The sequence below is a fragment of the Staurois parvus genome, unplaced genomic scaffold, assembly GCF_062004578.1.
Source record: "Staurois parvus isolate SC_StPar_1 unplaced genomic scaffold, SC_StPar_1.0 ptg000780l, whole genome shotgun sequence".
NCBI lineage: Eukaryota > Metazoa > Chordata > Amphibia > Anura > Ranidae > Staurois > Staurois parvus.
The window spans coordinates 791113-809287 of NW_028318576.1; the positions used below are offsets into that span (position 1 = coordinate 791113).

Below are 18175 nucleotides of genomic sequence, written 5' to 3' on the forward strand. Positions count from 1 at the left end.
CAACTAACTTTAGCTAAGGTAGAAATTCTTGCCTATCTTTGCTGTAGAAATGTCTCACACTGACATAAAATAACTGCTCAAAACGCAAGTAGAAAACATGTGCTGATCCAGTTAAATGAGCAATAACATATGGCAACCTGCTGGCACTGTAAGAAAATAATGATTGCTATTACTTCTCTAGAGATTAGCTGGCATGGAGATGTTTTCATGACCCATCTTCCTTCTCATCCCATCAACATGAATGTTCGGGTGACTTGTGTTTAGACCTAAAGCTTTACAGAAATACTTCTTAAAACCACTGGATCATGCATGAATGTCTATGCCCAGGCAATCATCCTTAGAAATATGTTGCCAAACGTACAGTATATGATCCAATTCCAGAACTTACTGCATATATTTAAATTCTATAGGAAGCAATAAGTGCTTGTTATTGCAGTTAACTTGCTGTGAGCAGCCTACACAATATTGGCCAAGTTGCACAAAAGATTGGGGCAGACACTCAGGAGTTTAGACTGCTGCTAACTGTTCTCAATAGAACATCTGCTCCCAAAAAGGCTGTATAGATGTGGAAGGGGAAAGCACTATCCTCTCTTTTAGCAGAGATTAAATGACCAAGTGCCTAGGATTCCATTTTACACTTAGAAAAACTGGAGTCTCCAGTTTTCTTCACTACTGGCCATATCTCTAGATTCTTAGAAAGGGGTCCCTGCACTCTCTAACAAAGATGAGGATCAGAGCTTAGACTGGTTCATCCTCATCTCTAGCAAAGATCAGGTGACCACATGCCTAAGGCTATAGAAATGAGCAGCGCAAGAGGGGACAGCACTTTCTCCATAACAGATAATAACTTCACTAACAGTCTACTGTTTATTTACCCCAACAAAACTGCTAACAAAACATTATGTTAACACTACTCATGAAGGCTTTGGTTCCTGCTTAGCAGTACTGCACAAAAGGCTCAATTTATAAAGCTAACAATATAAGGTTCCTTATGTTCCAAAAATTTGTTATTTTAAGATACAGCCAATAGATTAAAAAATGCAGACATATAAAAAAATGCTTATCCTGGAGTTAAAACTATTGAAATCAAGCCTAATAAAAGTTATTTTTTGGATTCTGCTATTTTAGAATGCTCAGACCAATAAAAACGTGTCATTCACTTGACAAGTGTGCTAACATGTACAGTAGATGGCCAGTAAAAGGAGCATCAATAAATCTGTACATGTGATTACCTTGTAAAATCAATCTATAGCTAGGTCTTTTCCTGCTCCCATGATCTCCGGTCTGTTCTTTGTTGTATTGTGAATGTAAAATATCTCTGACTTCATCCAGCCATTTTGGTAGGAATAACCCTAGATTTAACTAAACAGCTTAAAGCAATTTTAAAGGTTCTTTTTTTTTTTGGGAAAATAACAAACATGTCTATACTTTCCTGCTGTGTGCGGTGGTTTTGCACAGAGCAGCCTGGATCCTCCTCTTCTTGGGTCCCCCGCAGGCTCTCCTGGTCCCTCCCTCCTGTAGGGTGCCCCCACAGCAAGCAGCTTGCTATGGGGGCACCCACTGCTCCATGTGTCCATTCACACAAGCAGCTGTGGCTTGGCCCCACCCCTTCTCTCCCCTCATTGGCTGACTGGCTGTGATTGACAGCAGCAGCAGCCGCCAATGACTCCTGTTTGCTGTCTCAGCCAATGAGGAGGCAGAGACCCGAGACAGACAAGGCTGTCATTCACATCGCTGCATCGCGATGAGGCTCAGGTAAGTATTGAGGAGGCTGATGGCACAGCTGCACACGGAAGGTTTTCTACCTTCATGCATGAAGGTAAAAAACCTTCAGCCTTCACAACCACTTTAATGGACAAGCCACTGATGGTAAAGGACTGTAGTGCTACTACAGCTCACAGAAAAGTTTTATCATAAAAGCATGAAGCAAAAAATAAGCCTGCTTCTGCTGGACTATGCAAATAAGATATTTGGTCAAATTTCACATACCCGCTGATGCAGCTGTGCTTTTTCTAAATCCAAACCACCTCCTGGTGTTTGGGCCTGGGCTAATAAAGCCTCTGCTTCAATTGTCCATTGTGTGAGATCCTTGAGGTCACAATGGAACTGTCGCCACTCCTCCAGTGCTCTGTCAAAACGACTGGAGAAAAAAAAAACACAAACATTTAATATTGTACATGTTTACAGAGGTTTCCAAACAGTAGAAATGCCAACAACTGCTGGGTTGGGCTAAGGGAAAGTGAACATGTTGCTTTGCCCTCCAAGGATTTATCTATGCATTCTTTAGATATATTCCAAGGGAAACAGATTCATTTCAACTTTCTTTTCAAACATAGCAAAACGTATATACAGAAATAGGACTTTGGAACTCACTGCAAGATCCTTTTCTTGGGAGTATATTTGGGGGGCCAGGAAGTCATATACTGTCAAATTATACTGCCATCTACAGCACCTCAGATTTGCAGCAAAACAGTATCAAGAGCATGACCGTAAACTCAGAAGTTTCTATTTTCTTTCTCATTGAAGGCCACATGAAGTAATATACTGTTGGGCAGTCCAAAAGCAGTACAACTAAGAGGAGCAAACAATCTATAACAGACCAAACATCAGAAAGAACCAGGGACTGCATGCAGCTCAAGAGCTGTCTAAAGATGCCCAAAGCTGGCACTGGATGAGGCCGAACCAGCACCTGGAAAGAAGAGGACAAGACCAGGTGGGAAAAGCACAGGAGTCAAGCCTGATGCCAAATGACCAATAATACTCACACACCATGTGGGGAGCTCTAAACATGGACCATACCATGGAACTGGTCTAATTGATCTAACTAAGGAATGAAACAGAACAAATAATTTAGGGAAGGACTAACTGACTGCACGTGAACAAAATGGAGAAGGGATACCTCTCCAAGCCTGGAATAGGACAGAGGTACTGAAAATAATGTCCAGCTGATGAAAGATAAGAGATTCCCTAGGCTAGAGAAGGTTCTCAGCTCACCTAACCCCTAGTACCAAAGAAGAAGGGGATGCATAAGAACTGCCAGAGCAAACAGTCACCTCATCAGAGTGAGGGATGAACAGAAAGAATCCTGATAATGACTGATTCAGAGGCAACTCCCAAAGTGTGATTTTTGGTCCTTGCACATATTTAGAGAACCAAAAGCTTGATCCCTCTGAGTCAGGACTGGTCAATAGGGAAAGTACATAAAAGTTTCCTAAAAAAGGAGAAGACAGGTGATACCAGGTGGATCTCTTCACTGAATAACACAGAGGAATACAGATCGGATGTAGGAGGAACCACCTAGAAAGCAAGAGTTCTACAATGACAGGATCTTCCCAAAAGTTGGAAGATGAGTAATTAACAGCCCCAAAATGGAAGGCTGGATTATCAAGCCAAGGACTATCTCATCCTCAGAAAGACAAGCTCAGGAACTAAAACCACAATAGTAGAGGGAGGGCTAGTCTGATAAGAAATAGGATAAAAGGGGAGCCTTGAAGAGGGAGGCCCTCAATGCCCAACCCTACTGAACCAGTTAAGGAATGGGTAACTCCCTGACCAAGAGGAAAGGATCGCCGCTACTCACGACCACCCCAGGAGCCCTATGACTAAGCCCAGGTGGGCAGGGAAAAATGCATCAGGGTGTGTGGTTTGTTGGAAACATATAGGCTGAGGCAGTTCCCTATTGTTTATTCACCTGGGCTGGTTAGGAGTAGCAGAAATCCTTTCTGCTTTAAATATACTAGCCCTCTGGATTGGGCCCGCACCCCATGCGGGACACAGGGATATACTTTCACCTTTACTTTGAGTGGTGCCAAAAGTAATATAACAGGTCATAGTGAAGAACCATACTTCCAGGATTAATACTAGATGAAGCAAGATCCTGCCAAATCTTGGAAGCTGTAGTTCCATTATTCCCATTAGGGGAGAGTTGTCCACTAAGGCCCACAATGTCTGATCTCTCCACAGGAGGTAATCTGAGTGTACCACTGTAAGGAATGTCATAGATTGTTCAATTTTATTTCCTTCCACGACTAACTGTGTTGATGGGGGAAATCTCTCCTATTGTGTTCTGCCAACGGGGAGCCTTTCCACAATGATTAGTGTTGCTGGCTATAGCCAGTGGCAATAATCATTTGTGAAATACCAGATAGGCTTGTTGTACACAAGTCAACTGATAGAAATTAAAGAGATAAGACTGATGAGTCAGAGCCCTGATTGGCCAGTGTTCATCAAGTATAGCTCACAACTGATCTTGCAAGGTCAGATGATCCCTCTATGGATGGACAGGTGGACAGGAATGGTGGATCCTTTGGACACCAAGTTCAAATTGTGGCTTCACACAACCCTTGGGAGACAATCGAAAAGAGAATGATGGCCCAAGATGGGGCACAACTTCTGAAGCTTAACGGGTAGATGGATGGGTGGAGGTGGAGAGTGAGCAGATCCATTTGGAAAAGTGGGGGGCACATATTCATGCTGAAGATTTAGAATCAGACTTAGAGGGCCTAATTGTTCCTACTTCAGAAATAGGTTAAAAAAAAAAAAGGGATGGGACTCAGCCAACCTTTTCTTTAGGCTTCTCGCACTGAAGAAGGTGAACATTCTGTCCTCCAGTGATTTCCTTGGTAAAAACATAAAAAGGTAGGACCCAAGAGATGTCATCTCTCAAAGACCAAAAAAGATTAATGTGCTCCTTGGATACAGCATCTGCATACAGCTTCTTAACTCTGCACATTTGTATTGACAACAGGCCCATACGTGACCCAAACCTAGATTCTTCCAGTAGGCCATCAAAGCTGAAGCACAGGATTCCAGACATCTTTTTCACACCCTTCATCAGGAAAAGGTCCACTGGTTCCTTTTAAGGGATTTAACTTATTCCACCACAGTTTGACAGATTAAGGGGGAAGACCACAGCCTACCAGTGAGAACTAGGTTTTAAAGAGGCATTGTAGCTACTGATAAGTAGAACCCTTGAAGGTATAAATGCCCTCTACTGGCCTATGTGGGTCACTGGCAGTGAGCGTTTAACAAATTTGCTTTGAATTCTTCAAAAACAATCTCACCTGAGAGAGACTGAGGAAACTCAGAATCTTAGTTAGACATGATGACTGTGCCTGGTGACTCAGACTTTATTAGGATCATAAGAAGATCAGAAATTGACTCTGCAGTGGAAGTGGGGGAACACACATACAGCCTCTGCAGTAGGCACTGGGTGAATCTGGCCACAAAGTCTTGTGTGAATGCAGAAAAGTCACACAAGAGAATTAGATTCATCCAGCAAAGCTAAGGAGGTACCCGATGAGGCAGACCCTAAAATCAAAGGAAAATAAGATTCCAGATTTTGGATGTCAGTGCCTTCAGAGGGGTACGAAAAGGCAGTATCCTGTGAAAAAAGCAGCATGATGGTCCAGTGGCCCATTTTCTGAAACATCATATTATAGAAGAATTTCCAGCACCAAACCTACTTGATTCCTCAAGTTTGTCTAATAGTAGGTCCCACCGCTGGTCACTATAGCTTCTCCTGCTGATCCCTAGTTACTGTAGCGAGGTAGGAGGTTGGTGGGAGGATACAACAAAAGCCAGTTACGCCTCACCCAGAAGAGTGGTATAGTATTGACTCCTGATGCTCTGCTTCAGAGCAAATTTCTAGCAAAAGGGCTGTCGGTAGGTGCTAGCTATAATGCTGCACTGTCCTGCCATTGTAATTCTGTTAACCCTTTAAACAGAGACATTTTAAAATGCTAAACAACAGTACAATAATTTGACTCTTTACTAATAGGTCCTTTTTTGTTCATCAAAACAGCAGTATCATATGATGCCATATATTAAATAAAGTCAATCATATTTCGTGATTAGTATTTTTTGTTATTATTCATCTTACCTTTTGCGATCACTGTACAATCTATTGATTCTATCCCACTCTGCATTCACCTGGGTGAGAGAATCTCCTATTTGTATGGCTTCAGGCCCTGATGCTTCCAAAATTACATCTGGCTGTTTTTCATGAATAGCTGCAATTTGTTCTCCCAGCTTATCCAGAGAATCTTTTATGTCCTACAAGACAGGAATATATATGTATGTCAAGATGCTTAACATGCATACTGTGAGCAGAATATCATTAACAAAAATAGAATGATGCTTTTTATTTCTTCTCTGAACAACCAATCACATGATGCTCTTGTTTGGGAAAGCAGAGAGATGCTAAGGAAGAATCATCCTTTTTTTTATTATTAATAAAGTGTTGCTAAACCCAGGACCCTGCATTCACTATATCGGTCTCCCACAGTACACAGAACATGGAAATGCAATTATTTTAGTAAACTGCTAAATACCTTTTCTCATCAGCAATTAGAGCAGTCTTGTGGCTTCTAGCAGTGTCCAGCCGAGCACTAGTTAATCTTGTAGGAGGAGTTTTCATTCTCCCCAATTGTCCTATGAGGCTGCATAACCCCTGACCCTCTGTCTGGACAGTGCTGAATGGCCCTGTGCTGATCACATGCACTTTCCCAAGAAAAAAGAAAAAGACACAACACAGACCAAACTGAGCATGTGCAGCTTACCCCTAAGGCTCTGTTCTATCAGCAGATGGATTTGGGACAGTAGAAGAAGGGGAGGATCAGGAAGACAGGATCAAACATCCTTTTTACACAATGTGGATGATTAACCCCTTAGGTTCCACAAGCATGCTTTTGATTTTGTTGCTAATGAATATGACATTTTATGCAAATGGTTTTGTTTTTTGTAATTTGGCACTTTTAAAATCCCATTAACACATAATTCTTTGTGATTTCTATTTTGAAGGGATGTGGTGCTCTTGAGCAACAGAAAACGTTTTATAAGTTATACCCCACGTATGTTTAAGAAATGAAAGACAGTCATGCAACTAATACAACTGCAATACTCACACCAGCAGCTGCACTGAACGCACAGATCCCAGGTGTGATTTGGAAGCAAAAGTGCTGATGTCCCAATTCATGAACATCACACTGTGTTTTGTTTTTTATTAAAACTTTATTGAAATATCACTTTCAATTAAGTTCTACTCACTGCAGCAGCATTGTGATGCAGTGGTTTGTGTGCAGCACTCTTCTTCACGGCACACCACAGCAACTGGTTTTAACAGGCCCAAAATCACAGAATAATAACAGTTATTACCGTCAGTAGTTCTTCCTGTACATTGAAATTCTCATATTCTCCACTGCTCAGCTCAGGTGCATTAAGCAAAAGCTCAGTATCTGCTATGGAAAGCAAGACTTTGTTTATCTCAACTAAGTAATCAGAGGGAAGAAATGAAGGCATGAATCCTGTAGAGATATTGCTGACATCCAGACGAGGTTCAGTGTTATCCTATAAAGAGATACAGGTTACCATTCTAGTTGTGATTCTCAGTAAAATAAGACTGCAGCGAATGCAAAATACAATACAAATGGAGCTCAGTATATTTAAATTAAATGAATAAACCGTGAGTCCTTGCCTAAAAGGAATGTATAGTTTTCAAGATAAATTAGCAATAATTTAGTTATGAAATATAGGTTACTTTAGACCAAGTCTCAAAGGCTTGCTGATTAACCTATAGTATTCAAATGATCACATCAGACTTTGTAACTCAAAGGGGCAAGATCCAGTCACCTTTTACATAAATGTTGTTTCATAATCAATCATTTAACATACACACATTAAATAAAATGCATTTTCACACAAACATTATTCACCTACTTTTGTACTTTTGGATATCATTCAGCCCAGAAGACTAAACACATCTTTTTTTTTCTATTTTTCTTTTTTAAAGAAGCAAGGGAACAATTTAGCAGTGACCATTGTAGCAACTGTAACATTTTGGATTTACCATTTATAGAGGTTCTAAACTTTCCATATTCTACTCAAAAGACAAAGGTTTTGGCTTTAGATACACTACAACCAATAGTCAAATATTGTAAACACATACTGAATGTACAGAAAGAATATCACTACAGTATATGTCAACAGGTATATAGTGTGAGAATGTTTGCAAACATGATATTCTTTAGAAGCCATTTCTTAAAGTAAAGTAAAATCACACTGCAACCAATCAAATTCTATCTTTTACTGGTCTGACTACATTAAACTGAAAACTGACCTTTACATTCCTTATTAATGTAGCCTTTAACGATTATATTTTTAACTGGTGAGTTTTGCCTTGGCTTTAACTTCAGTATTTATATTTTGTGCATGTGGACATATGTACTAAAAGTAACACAGTTTATTTCTTAAACATAAAATAATCCCGAATAACTTTACTGTCTTACTGGATAATAGGTGATGAATTCACAAGAACAGAGCTAAGAATACCAATGCCTGATGATACTTACCAGGATGGAATGTTGTGTTCCTAGATACATGGCAAACTGCTCTTCAATCTCCTCAAAGCGTTGCTTTAATTTCCCACCATCTATCTCTCCTTGAGAGTCATGCTGAAAATCACTGCTTCTTTTCTGCAGTGCAATGAACTCTTCTCGATGTTCTTCTACTTCTTTGAGTAACTCCTGTGATGAGGAGTCAGGCTTTACTAACGTTTACCATTTACTAATGGTGAGCAGACACATTAGTCACAGACTGATAAAAGTAGCAGTCATTATATAGAAAGAAAAACAGTGAGACAGAGTTCAGGTGAGATCGGGTGGTCTTTAGAGCTTAAGTGCAGACATCAGGCAGACGTTGGAGCTTAGCTGAAAAGAATGGGTGCTCAAGTGAAGAGATTAGGTGCACAGATAAGGCAGACCTGAAAGTATAGGTTCAGAGATCAGGACGACCTGAATCTCAGATGTAGAGATCAGTTGGACCTGGGAACTCAGATGTAGAGGTCAGGTGGACATTTGAGCAAAGGAGAAGAGATCAGGCACAAGCAGAGATCAGTGGACTCTAGAAAACACTAGTAGATATCAGGCGAATTTTAGAATACAGGAGCAGAGATCAGGTAGACTTGAGAATGCAGGAGCAGACAACAGGTAGATTTTAGAACACAGTAGCAGAGATCAGATGGACTTTTATTTAAAATACACAACACTGACTTTAAAGCATAGCTTGAAAGATCATATGGCATTCAGAGAACAGGTGCAGAAATCAAGTGGAGTTTGGAATGAGAGCATAGATTAGGTGGTCTTTACAAGGTAAGTTCACCTTTACCAAAAAACGGACTATGTGATTTCTATAGCTAAGGAACATCCCGAGAGATTTAGGAAAACATGGGCATGCTGGAGTCATTTCAAATCCACTTCTACCTATCATCTAATAGTAAATGATCAATCTATATCCCCTGACTGAATGTCCTAATACAATGCTGTATCGGGAAATACCCGGATCACCGGGGACACTTTTATCACATGTAAGGATGGGCTGTAGGTCTATATCATGACATGCCTTACGGGGTTTTTGATCCACAGGTTACCCCACTGACCGATCTTGCACGTACCGTATTCTAAGTCTTATTACTACCTTCCTGGCTTGGCTAATACTTAGGGAAGTGATCCAATTTAACTTTATATTACCTATACATTCTACTGTCACTTAACCCCTTACTCCCCCCCCCTCCAAATTATTATTTTTTTTTTCCTTCCCCCATATTCCCCCCACCATCTCATCCTACATTTCTTTTTCTTACTGTTCTTCTTTCCGACCTCCTTTTTTTTCACACCTGTTATACCACCTTATCATTCATTCTTCACCAACCAAATAGAGCATTTACTTCCACAGAGATATGACTAACTGCAACTATATCATTCACTCAAGTTATAAATACGTAAACCATGACTTTCACAGCATCCAAGGCTTTCCCTACCCTAATCTTCATATCACCTCATCATTAAAAATTGCTGATATTCAAGATGTGACAACATATACATACATCGATCCGCTTTCCTCTGCGTATCCACTGGTTTACATTGTATGCCTGACGTAATGTTCTACCCCATTTTGACTTGTATTACAATTTACAATATGTCCTGTCTGCGAAACGGGAGGCAACATGTCATGTTTATGTTCTGACTGTGATCTATAGCTGTATATGCTCTAGATCAGGGGTGGGCAAACTTTTTGACTTGAGGGCCGCAATGGGTTCATATATTGGACCCGGGGGCCGGACCAAGAGTAGATGAATGATGTGTATGTGTCATCCATAGTAAGTATAGTAATATTCCCCCATAGTAAGCATAGTAATTAATCCCCAATATAGTAATTCATCCCCCCTATAGTAATTCATCTCCCATAGTAATTCATCCCCCATATAGTAATTCATCCCCCATAGTAAACATAGTAATTATTCCCCCATATAGTAATTCATCCACCATAGTAATTCATCCCCCATATAGTAATTCATCCCCCATAGTAATTCATCCCCCATAGTAAACATAGTAATTAATCCCCCATATAGTAATTCATCCCCCATAGTAATTCATCCCCCATATAGTAATTCATCCCCCATAGTAATTCATCCCCCATATAGTAATTCATCCCCCTTATAGTAATTCATCCCCCATAGTAATTCATCCCCCATATAGTAATTCATCCCCCATAGTAATTCATCCCCCATATAGTAATTCATCTCCCATATAGTAATTCATCTCCCATATAGTAATTCATCCCCCATATAGTAATTCATCCCCCATAGTAATTCATCCCCCATAGTAATTCATCCCCCCTATAGTAATTCATCCCCCATACTAATTCATCCCCTATATAGTAATTCATCTCCCATATAGTAATTCATCCCCCATATAGTAATTCATCCCCCCTATAGTAATTCATTCCCCATATTAAGTCCCCAAGTCCCCTCTGTGTCAATTCACTTACCTTTGCTCCGCGCGTTCCTCTCGCCGTGTTCCCACGCCGTTCCGGTGTAGCATGAAAATCTGTCTCCTATGAGGATCTGCCCCCCTCGACGTATCTGTGCATGTGCCAGTTTCAGGCATTAGCAGCCGATCGGCGATCTCCGGCACATGCACAGATACGTCGAGGGGGACAGATCCTCATAGGAGACAGAATTTCATGCTACACCGGTCTTCAGGGCGGACTGTGAGAGGAGCCTAGCGGGAGCCTAGCTCCGCGGGCCGGATTAAAAGGTCAGCCGGGCCGTATACGTAGTTTGCCCATTGCTGCTCTAGATGCTATTTTGTTTCTTCTTATATCAATAAAGTATTTTTGAAACAAAAAAAAATGGACTATGCAGATAAGCGACATCTGTCCATAAAAACAAACTATGCAGCTTTGACTAATGTTCAATAATACCCTTGCTATAGGTGTAGGCCATTTACATACCTCTTGAAGCCTGACTGGAAAACTCCCAGGGCATTGCTAGGTGAGGCTTAGTCATTACTGTTCACCTCCACCATCACAGGAGTGAGCTCTCAGACGCTGAGCTCAGAGTTACTGCATCAGGGGAAAGAAAGAGCACATGAGGAGGTTTGAATCAGGGAAAGAGCTCACTCCTATGATGGACAAGGTGAGCAGTAAAGACTAGGCCTCTCTATTGGAAATGTCTCAGCAACATCCTAGGAGTATACTAGTCAGGCTTCAAGGGGAACATAAACGGCCTACACCTATAGCAAGGGTATTATTCAACTTTAGTAAGAGGTGCACATTTTTTTTTTTTCCAACAGGCATCCCTTACCTGCATAGGCAGTTTTTGTTAAAGGTGAACTAACCCTTAAAACCACTGAAGCAGAAATCAGGTGGACTTTAGAAGGCACAAGCAGAGGTCATTGGACTTTAAAACACACTAGTACATATCAGGTGTACTTTAAAATGCAGAAGCAGAGATCGGATGGACTTCAGAATACAGAAGCAGAGATCCGGTGGACTTTAGAATGCATGAGCAGAAATCAGGTGGGCTTTAGATCCCAGAAATCTGGTGAACTTTTATTTAAAATGCTCAACACTTACTCTTGTACACGAATACAAAAAAAACTATACCTTTCAAGTATATACAGACAGACACCAAAACTAACTCACCTGAAGTTTCTTCTCATCCTCTGCATCCTGAAGGCCAGAAAGGCGATGCTCAGTCTCATTCATCCAGGAGAATAAGCGATCCTCCTGTTCATGCTGAGCAGTAGCTGGAGACAGCTTACTTTCTTGTCTTCTCCTAACCATTTGGAGTTCCTGAGTAACACCAAACATGGTTACAACAATGGACAGCATTCCCTGTATGAGCTATATATTATTATTTTTTGCAGGTAAAAAAAAAATGTGCATTTATTATTTTTTTCTGCAGGAGCCTGGAAAGCATTGCACCAGCAATCAGTAGACCACTGATGCCATGCAGGTCTCCTGCAGATCTGTCAGAATATCTGCTTGCTGTAATTCATTGAAAACTACAAGCCAACAGCCGCTAAGTCTGCTGGGACTTGTAGGCACTAATGCACAGAACTCTGTGAATGAGTGATGCGGACATGTGGGCGGAGACCTGCACTGCCCTGCTGTATTCAAATCTGACAGTACAGGGAAACTTCCCCCATACTATCTGTCAGAGGGAGGGGGGGCGGCGGGCGCGGATACAGCTATGGGAGCATGTTACATGTTCCACCCTAAAAATGGGCAGAACATGTAACATGTTCCAAAGGTGAACTTATCCTTTAAGGATACAAATATATCTTGTATTTAGTACTACAAGAAACATGAAAAATGTTGACAGAAAACATTCCCGTCAACTACTGATTATCATAGTACTTACTGGTAAATCTGGATTATGGCACTGTTCAGATTTCAAGCTATAATGTTTAACCAATAAGTATTTCTCACAGATAGAGACCAAACAATTGTAAATATAATCAGGTTGTGATCAAATGGCACAATCGTAGCATATTGTATAGTGAACTAACTAAAGGTTAAAATGGTAACAAAGGTATTGATCTAACTAAATTAGCAATGGGATAAAAACGCATTTGCAATAGAAAAGCAAAATTCCTTTTAGTCATCTTTAAGGGAATTTTACAGATATTACGAAATTTCAGCTTCCAAGAGTTTGTTATTCCCCAAGTTCTAGAAATTCTAGTCTGACCATGTATATTGGCAGACAAAAAAACTCAACATATAATAATTTCCACAATATGAACCAACAAAACTGTAAGTTCATCTTTGCATTTCAAAAAATGTAACACTATCGCAAACATAGAAACACATTTCAACCAAATATACAAAGTTTGTGGACAGCTGACCATCATGCCCATGAGCTTGTTGGACATCCCCTCCCAGAGATATTAATATGGAGAGCATATGCGAGGTCAAGTACCAAAAAGGTTTTCAATAAGGTTAAGGTAAGGGCCCGGTGCTACAAGCTGACTAGGTAGGAGACATCTATTATTGACACACTATCACGGTTCATGCACATACAAGTGAATGGATGTAAACATGATGCTTTTTTTTACTGGCATTAACAAGATGCATCCAAAGTATCTGTTTGAAATGTGGAACTTTCACGTTTGCAAAATACATCTGATGCATTGGTGTTTACAAGAGTATGGCCGCGTACCGTCATTCATTGTATTGAAGGCTGTATGTGGCACATTCAGCTTTCTGATCACAGGAAATCAACAGGAGATTTATGCTAGGCATAGAAAAACAACTATTTTATTTTGTGTGCATTAGTCCTTAACAGTGAATTTCATACTAAATGGACAGTAGATCGTAAAGTGGCTCTAAAGGCTGTAGATTCTTCACCTTTATGCATTCTATGCATGAAGGTAAAACAACCTTCCGTGTGCAGCCCTCCACCAATACTTACAGTGGGGATCGAAAGTTTGGGCACCCCAGCTAAAAATTTGTATTAATGTGCATAAAGAAGCCAAGGAAAGATGGAAAAATCTCCAAAAGGCATCAAATTACAGATTAGACATTCTTATAATATGTCAACAAAAGTTAGGTTTTATTTCCATCATTTACACTTTCAAAATAACAGAAAACAAAGAAATGGCGTCTGCAAAAGTTTGGGCACCCTGCAGAATGTATAGCATGCACTGCCCCCTTTGCAAAGCTGAGACCTGCCAGTGTCATGGATTGTTCTCAATCATCATCTGGGAAGACCAAGTGATGTCAATCTCAAAGGTTTTAAATGTCCAGACTCATCTGACCTTGCTCCAACAATCAGCACCATGGGTTCTTCTAAGCAGTTGTCTAGAAAACTGAAACTGAAAATAGTTGACGCTCACAAAGCTGGAGAAGGCTATAAGAAGATAGCAAAGCGTTTTCAGATGTCAATATCATCTGTTCGGAATGTAATTAAGAAATGGCAGTCATCGGGAACAGTGGAAGTTAAAGCAAGATCTGGAAGACCAAGAAAAATATCAGACAGAACAGCTCGCAGGATTGTGAGAAAAACAATTCAAAACCCACATTTGACTGCACGATCCCTCCAGAAAGATCTGGCAGACACTGGAGTTGTGGTACACTATTCCACTATAAAGAGATACTTGTACAAATATGGTCTTCATGGAAGAGTCATCAGAAGAAAACTCTTCTACGTCCTCACCACAAAAATCATCGTTTGAACTTTGCAAATGAACATATGGACAAGCCTGATGCATTTTGGAAACAAATTCTGTGGACCGATGAGGTTAAAATTGAACTTTTTGGCTGGAATGAGCAAAGGTACGTTTGGAGAAGAAGGGGCACAGAATTTAATGAAAAGAACCTCTGTCCAACTGTTAAGCATGGGGTTGGATCAATCATGCTTTGGGGTTGTGTTGCAGCCAGTGGCACAGGGAACATCTCACGAGTAGAAGGAAAAATGGATTCAATAAAATTTCAGCAAATTTTGGATGGTAACTTGATGCAATCTGTGAAAAAGTTGAAGTTAAAGAGAAGATGGCTTCTACAAATGGATAATGATCCTAAACACACCTTGAAATCCACGGGGGATTACATCAAGAGGCGTAAACTGAAGGTTTTGCCATGGCCTTCACAATCTCCTGACCTCAACATAATTGAAAATCTATGGATAGACCTTAAAAGAGCAGTGTGTGACAGACAGGCCAGAAATCTCAAAGAACTGGAAGACTTTTGTAAGGAAGAATGGGCAAAGATACCTCAAACAAGAATTGAAAGACTCTTGGCTGGCTACAAAAAGCATTTACAAGCTGTAATACTTGCCAAAGGGGGCAGTACAAGATATTAACTCTGCAGGGTGCCCAAACTTTTGCAGACGCCATTTTTTTGTTTTCTGTTATTTTGAACAATTATTTGGAAAAAAAATCTAATTTTTGTTGACATATTATACAAATGTCTAATCTGTAATTTGATGCCTTTTGGAGATTTTTCCATCTTTCCTTGGCTTCTTTATGCACATTAATACAACTTTTTAGCTGGGGTGCCCAAACTTTTGATCCCCACTGTACACCCTAAATAAAGGTAGCCTTTAATTTTGTAAGGAAAAATGAAAATTTACCTCTAATAAAAATATCTGATTAAAAAAAAACTAGGCATGATTGTTCTTTTCAATCTGCATAAAGTATTTCTGATTTTGTCTCTTTGCCTCTTGAGCCTCAAAGAATGAAAGCTTCCTGTGGCAATGTGAGAAAGCAGGGATGCATCTTGCACGAGCCAGTTCACTGGAAAATTAGATCCAAAAGAACCTATCTTGGTAAATGTTTAGCCTTTGAGGCACAGGGGCTGTAATAAAAAGCAGTAAAATAAACCATACTCATTGCAATCAAAACAACTACGTTAGGAGAAACACTGTAACTGGGATTTCAAGCGCGCTCTGTTAATAACCCTAAAAACTAAAACACCCCAAACAAAGCATGAAACAGAATAATGTTTGATTCCAACCTTAACACTATTGTATCTTGTCTGTAAGAGCAGCAGCTCCAGTTGCATTTTCTCTCTCTGATTGTCATCCATTGGCTGCTGCAGCAGCTGTTCACCTCTGCATAGAATGTCTTCAATACGAGGCTTTTCGTCATCAATCTAATTAGATGAAATACAGGTGATATAATAAATCTGTTTTCATATAAATATGGAATGAATTACTTAAACAAGCAGAGCCTCTGAAGGACCCATATTTTCTTGGGACCACCATACATTGGCCAACTAGTTTAAATTCAAATGATGTAATCAGTGTTAAAAGAGGTTCAGGCATTGTAGTGGCGTAATGATAAAAATCAATGCCAACTATTTAAATTAAAACTTCTTCACATTTTTTTAAAACAAAATAAAAATATATTGCATAGTGTAACATACATCACTGCTCTACAAACTGTGATTTCCCTTTCAGTTTACAGCTACTGTAATTTTTGAAAACTGTAAAAAAAAAAAATCAATGTAGCATAATTTTAGTATGGAAACCTGGAGACATTCTGTACACTCATGATGTACATTATGCCTGCTAAAGTATTTCTTCCTGTGGGTGTGATTGGTTCACTGCTTTTCTCAGAAGTCTGCACTGAGATAAAAGATCAATCTTAGGCAAGATCATGATACTACACAAGACACTACATCACTGCTCATTAGAATATTGAGTTTTGCTCACATGGTTAAGTGGTTATAAGGACAGCAGAACTTCTCATTCACAAATTAGTCTGCTAAAAGGCATGGTGAGGACGCATTCACAGCACATTGTGTATGCTGACAGATTCCCTGCCCCACCTTTAATTTCCCTACATAAAGTTTTATGTAGCTGCCAGGGTAAAAAAAGAAGGTAACTACAATGGAGTGTCAGTTGGTTAATAACTTTGAACCTGGCAGGGCTGCTGAGATCACAACCAAGGTAATGGTAGCAATCCCAGGGCTTTTGGGTGTATACCAATAACAAAGGCTTTTACAGTTAAACAGCATGGGTTAAATACATTAAATGCACATATAATCTTATAGGAAGATTTCTGTTCAAATTATTATTCTGGTGACCAGGTGTCTTTAAAGATGAAAGCTGAAAAGCCAGAGGAACTTTAAAATGTATCTATCATAGTTGTGCCCCCCTTTGCTTTGCCAAAATAAGAGGAAATTCATGCAGATACATTGATTGTGTTGATCTGGGACAGCTGAATAACATGTCACCAAGAAGGTTATTACCTACCAGTGTGATTGGATCACTGCTTTTCTACACTGACACAAGGTTAATTTTAGGCATCCTCAGCAACAGCAGTCCTATTTTTGGTGAGAAAGGCCTGTCCTCTTCTAATATTTCCTCATTAGAATATTGAAAATCCCTTCAAGTGGTTATAATGAAGGCAGATCAGTAGTCAATAAGAGAAGTCATGCAGATTCAGCAGTGATCTGGGACAGCTGTTTTATCTGCCTTCTGTGGTATGGGCAGCCTACCTATCAGAATACACTGGTCAGTGCTGTCGGCTATAGCCTACGACACTGATCAAGCAACATTTATCCAATAGACAGTAGATCGACTTCTGTACAACCACTGTTCCAATACATGAATTAAAATTCATCCAGTCCCTACTGAACTGGCTAAATTTAGATCCAGGTATGACCAGCTTGAGCAACTCCCCACAGCACTCCTAAATTGTAATCCACTAGTAATGGGTTGTATTGGTGCCCCATATGGAAGTGACAGCACTACCAGTAAGTCCTTTTTTAAGTCATTTCCAGCAGGTACAGGTCACATTACAATCAGAATACCCTTTTGAGGCTAAACAAGGTATAAATGACCTTTGGTCTTGTAGGATTCCTATATTGTTCCAGAGTATTCAAAGACATGAGACTACAATTTCAACAATAAAAATTACAATGGGTCAACCATTTTTGCCCTAAACGAACATGCTTGTGTGCATCACCCAAGGTCTCTGACCTGATGCTGTCAGAAGGAACTAAAGATTGGGCAGATCAGAAAAACAACCCAGGAACATTCCAGAATGAGTACAGGCACAACAAGGAAGATTTGGACAAGCAGATAAAGCTGCTAAAGCTGGCAGGGGGGCTCAGTGGCTGGGAAAATTACCATAATTGTAAGTTTAAACTTCAAGGTGGCAATAAACAGACACATTTTTGGGAAGAATCAATAAAACTACAAGAAACATTTAAAGAATACATCACTGCATAATTCTAAGCACAAAAACAATGGGATAAATTAGTCAAAATAACTTTACACCTTTTTGTAAGATCATTCTCTGCATATGAACATAAGCTATGGGTTCAAGAGAAATTTTTAAAATGACTGATCACTCCAAAATCGGCCATGTCACACAAAATATGTTTC

General features: G+C 39.9%; 1 protein-coding gene across 9 annotated transcripts in view; it reads right to left on the reverse strand.

Moving 5' to 3' along the window:
- Nucleotides 1-18175, reverse strand: part of UTRN (utrophin) — a 943118-nt gene that overhangs the window by 571740 nt on the left and 353203 nt on the right. For 8 of the 9 annotated variants that reach the window (XM_089654601.1, XM_089654598.1, XM_089654599.1 and 5 more), the window contains 6 exons: nucleotides 15796-15933; nucleotides 11983-12132; nucleotides 8349-8522; nucleotides 7156-7347; nucleotides 5882-6054; nucleotides 1990-2140 (listed from right to left, as the gene is read on the reverse strand). In XM_089654601.1, the coding sequence (XP_089510727.1) occupies nucleotides 1990-2140; nucleotides 5882-6054; nucleotides 7156-7347; nucleotides 8349-8522; nucleotides 11983-12132; nucleotides 15796-15933 (978 nt within the window). The remainder of the gene's footprint in view (nucleotides 1-1989; nucleotides 2141-5881; nucleotides 6055-7155; nucleotides 7348-8348; nucleotides 8523-11982; nucleotides 12133-15795; nucleotides 15934-18175) is intronic. The other variant, XM_089654602.1, reaches the window with a different exon arrangement.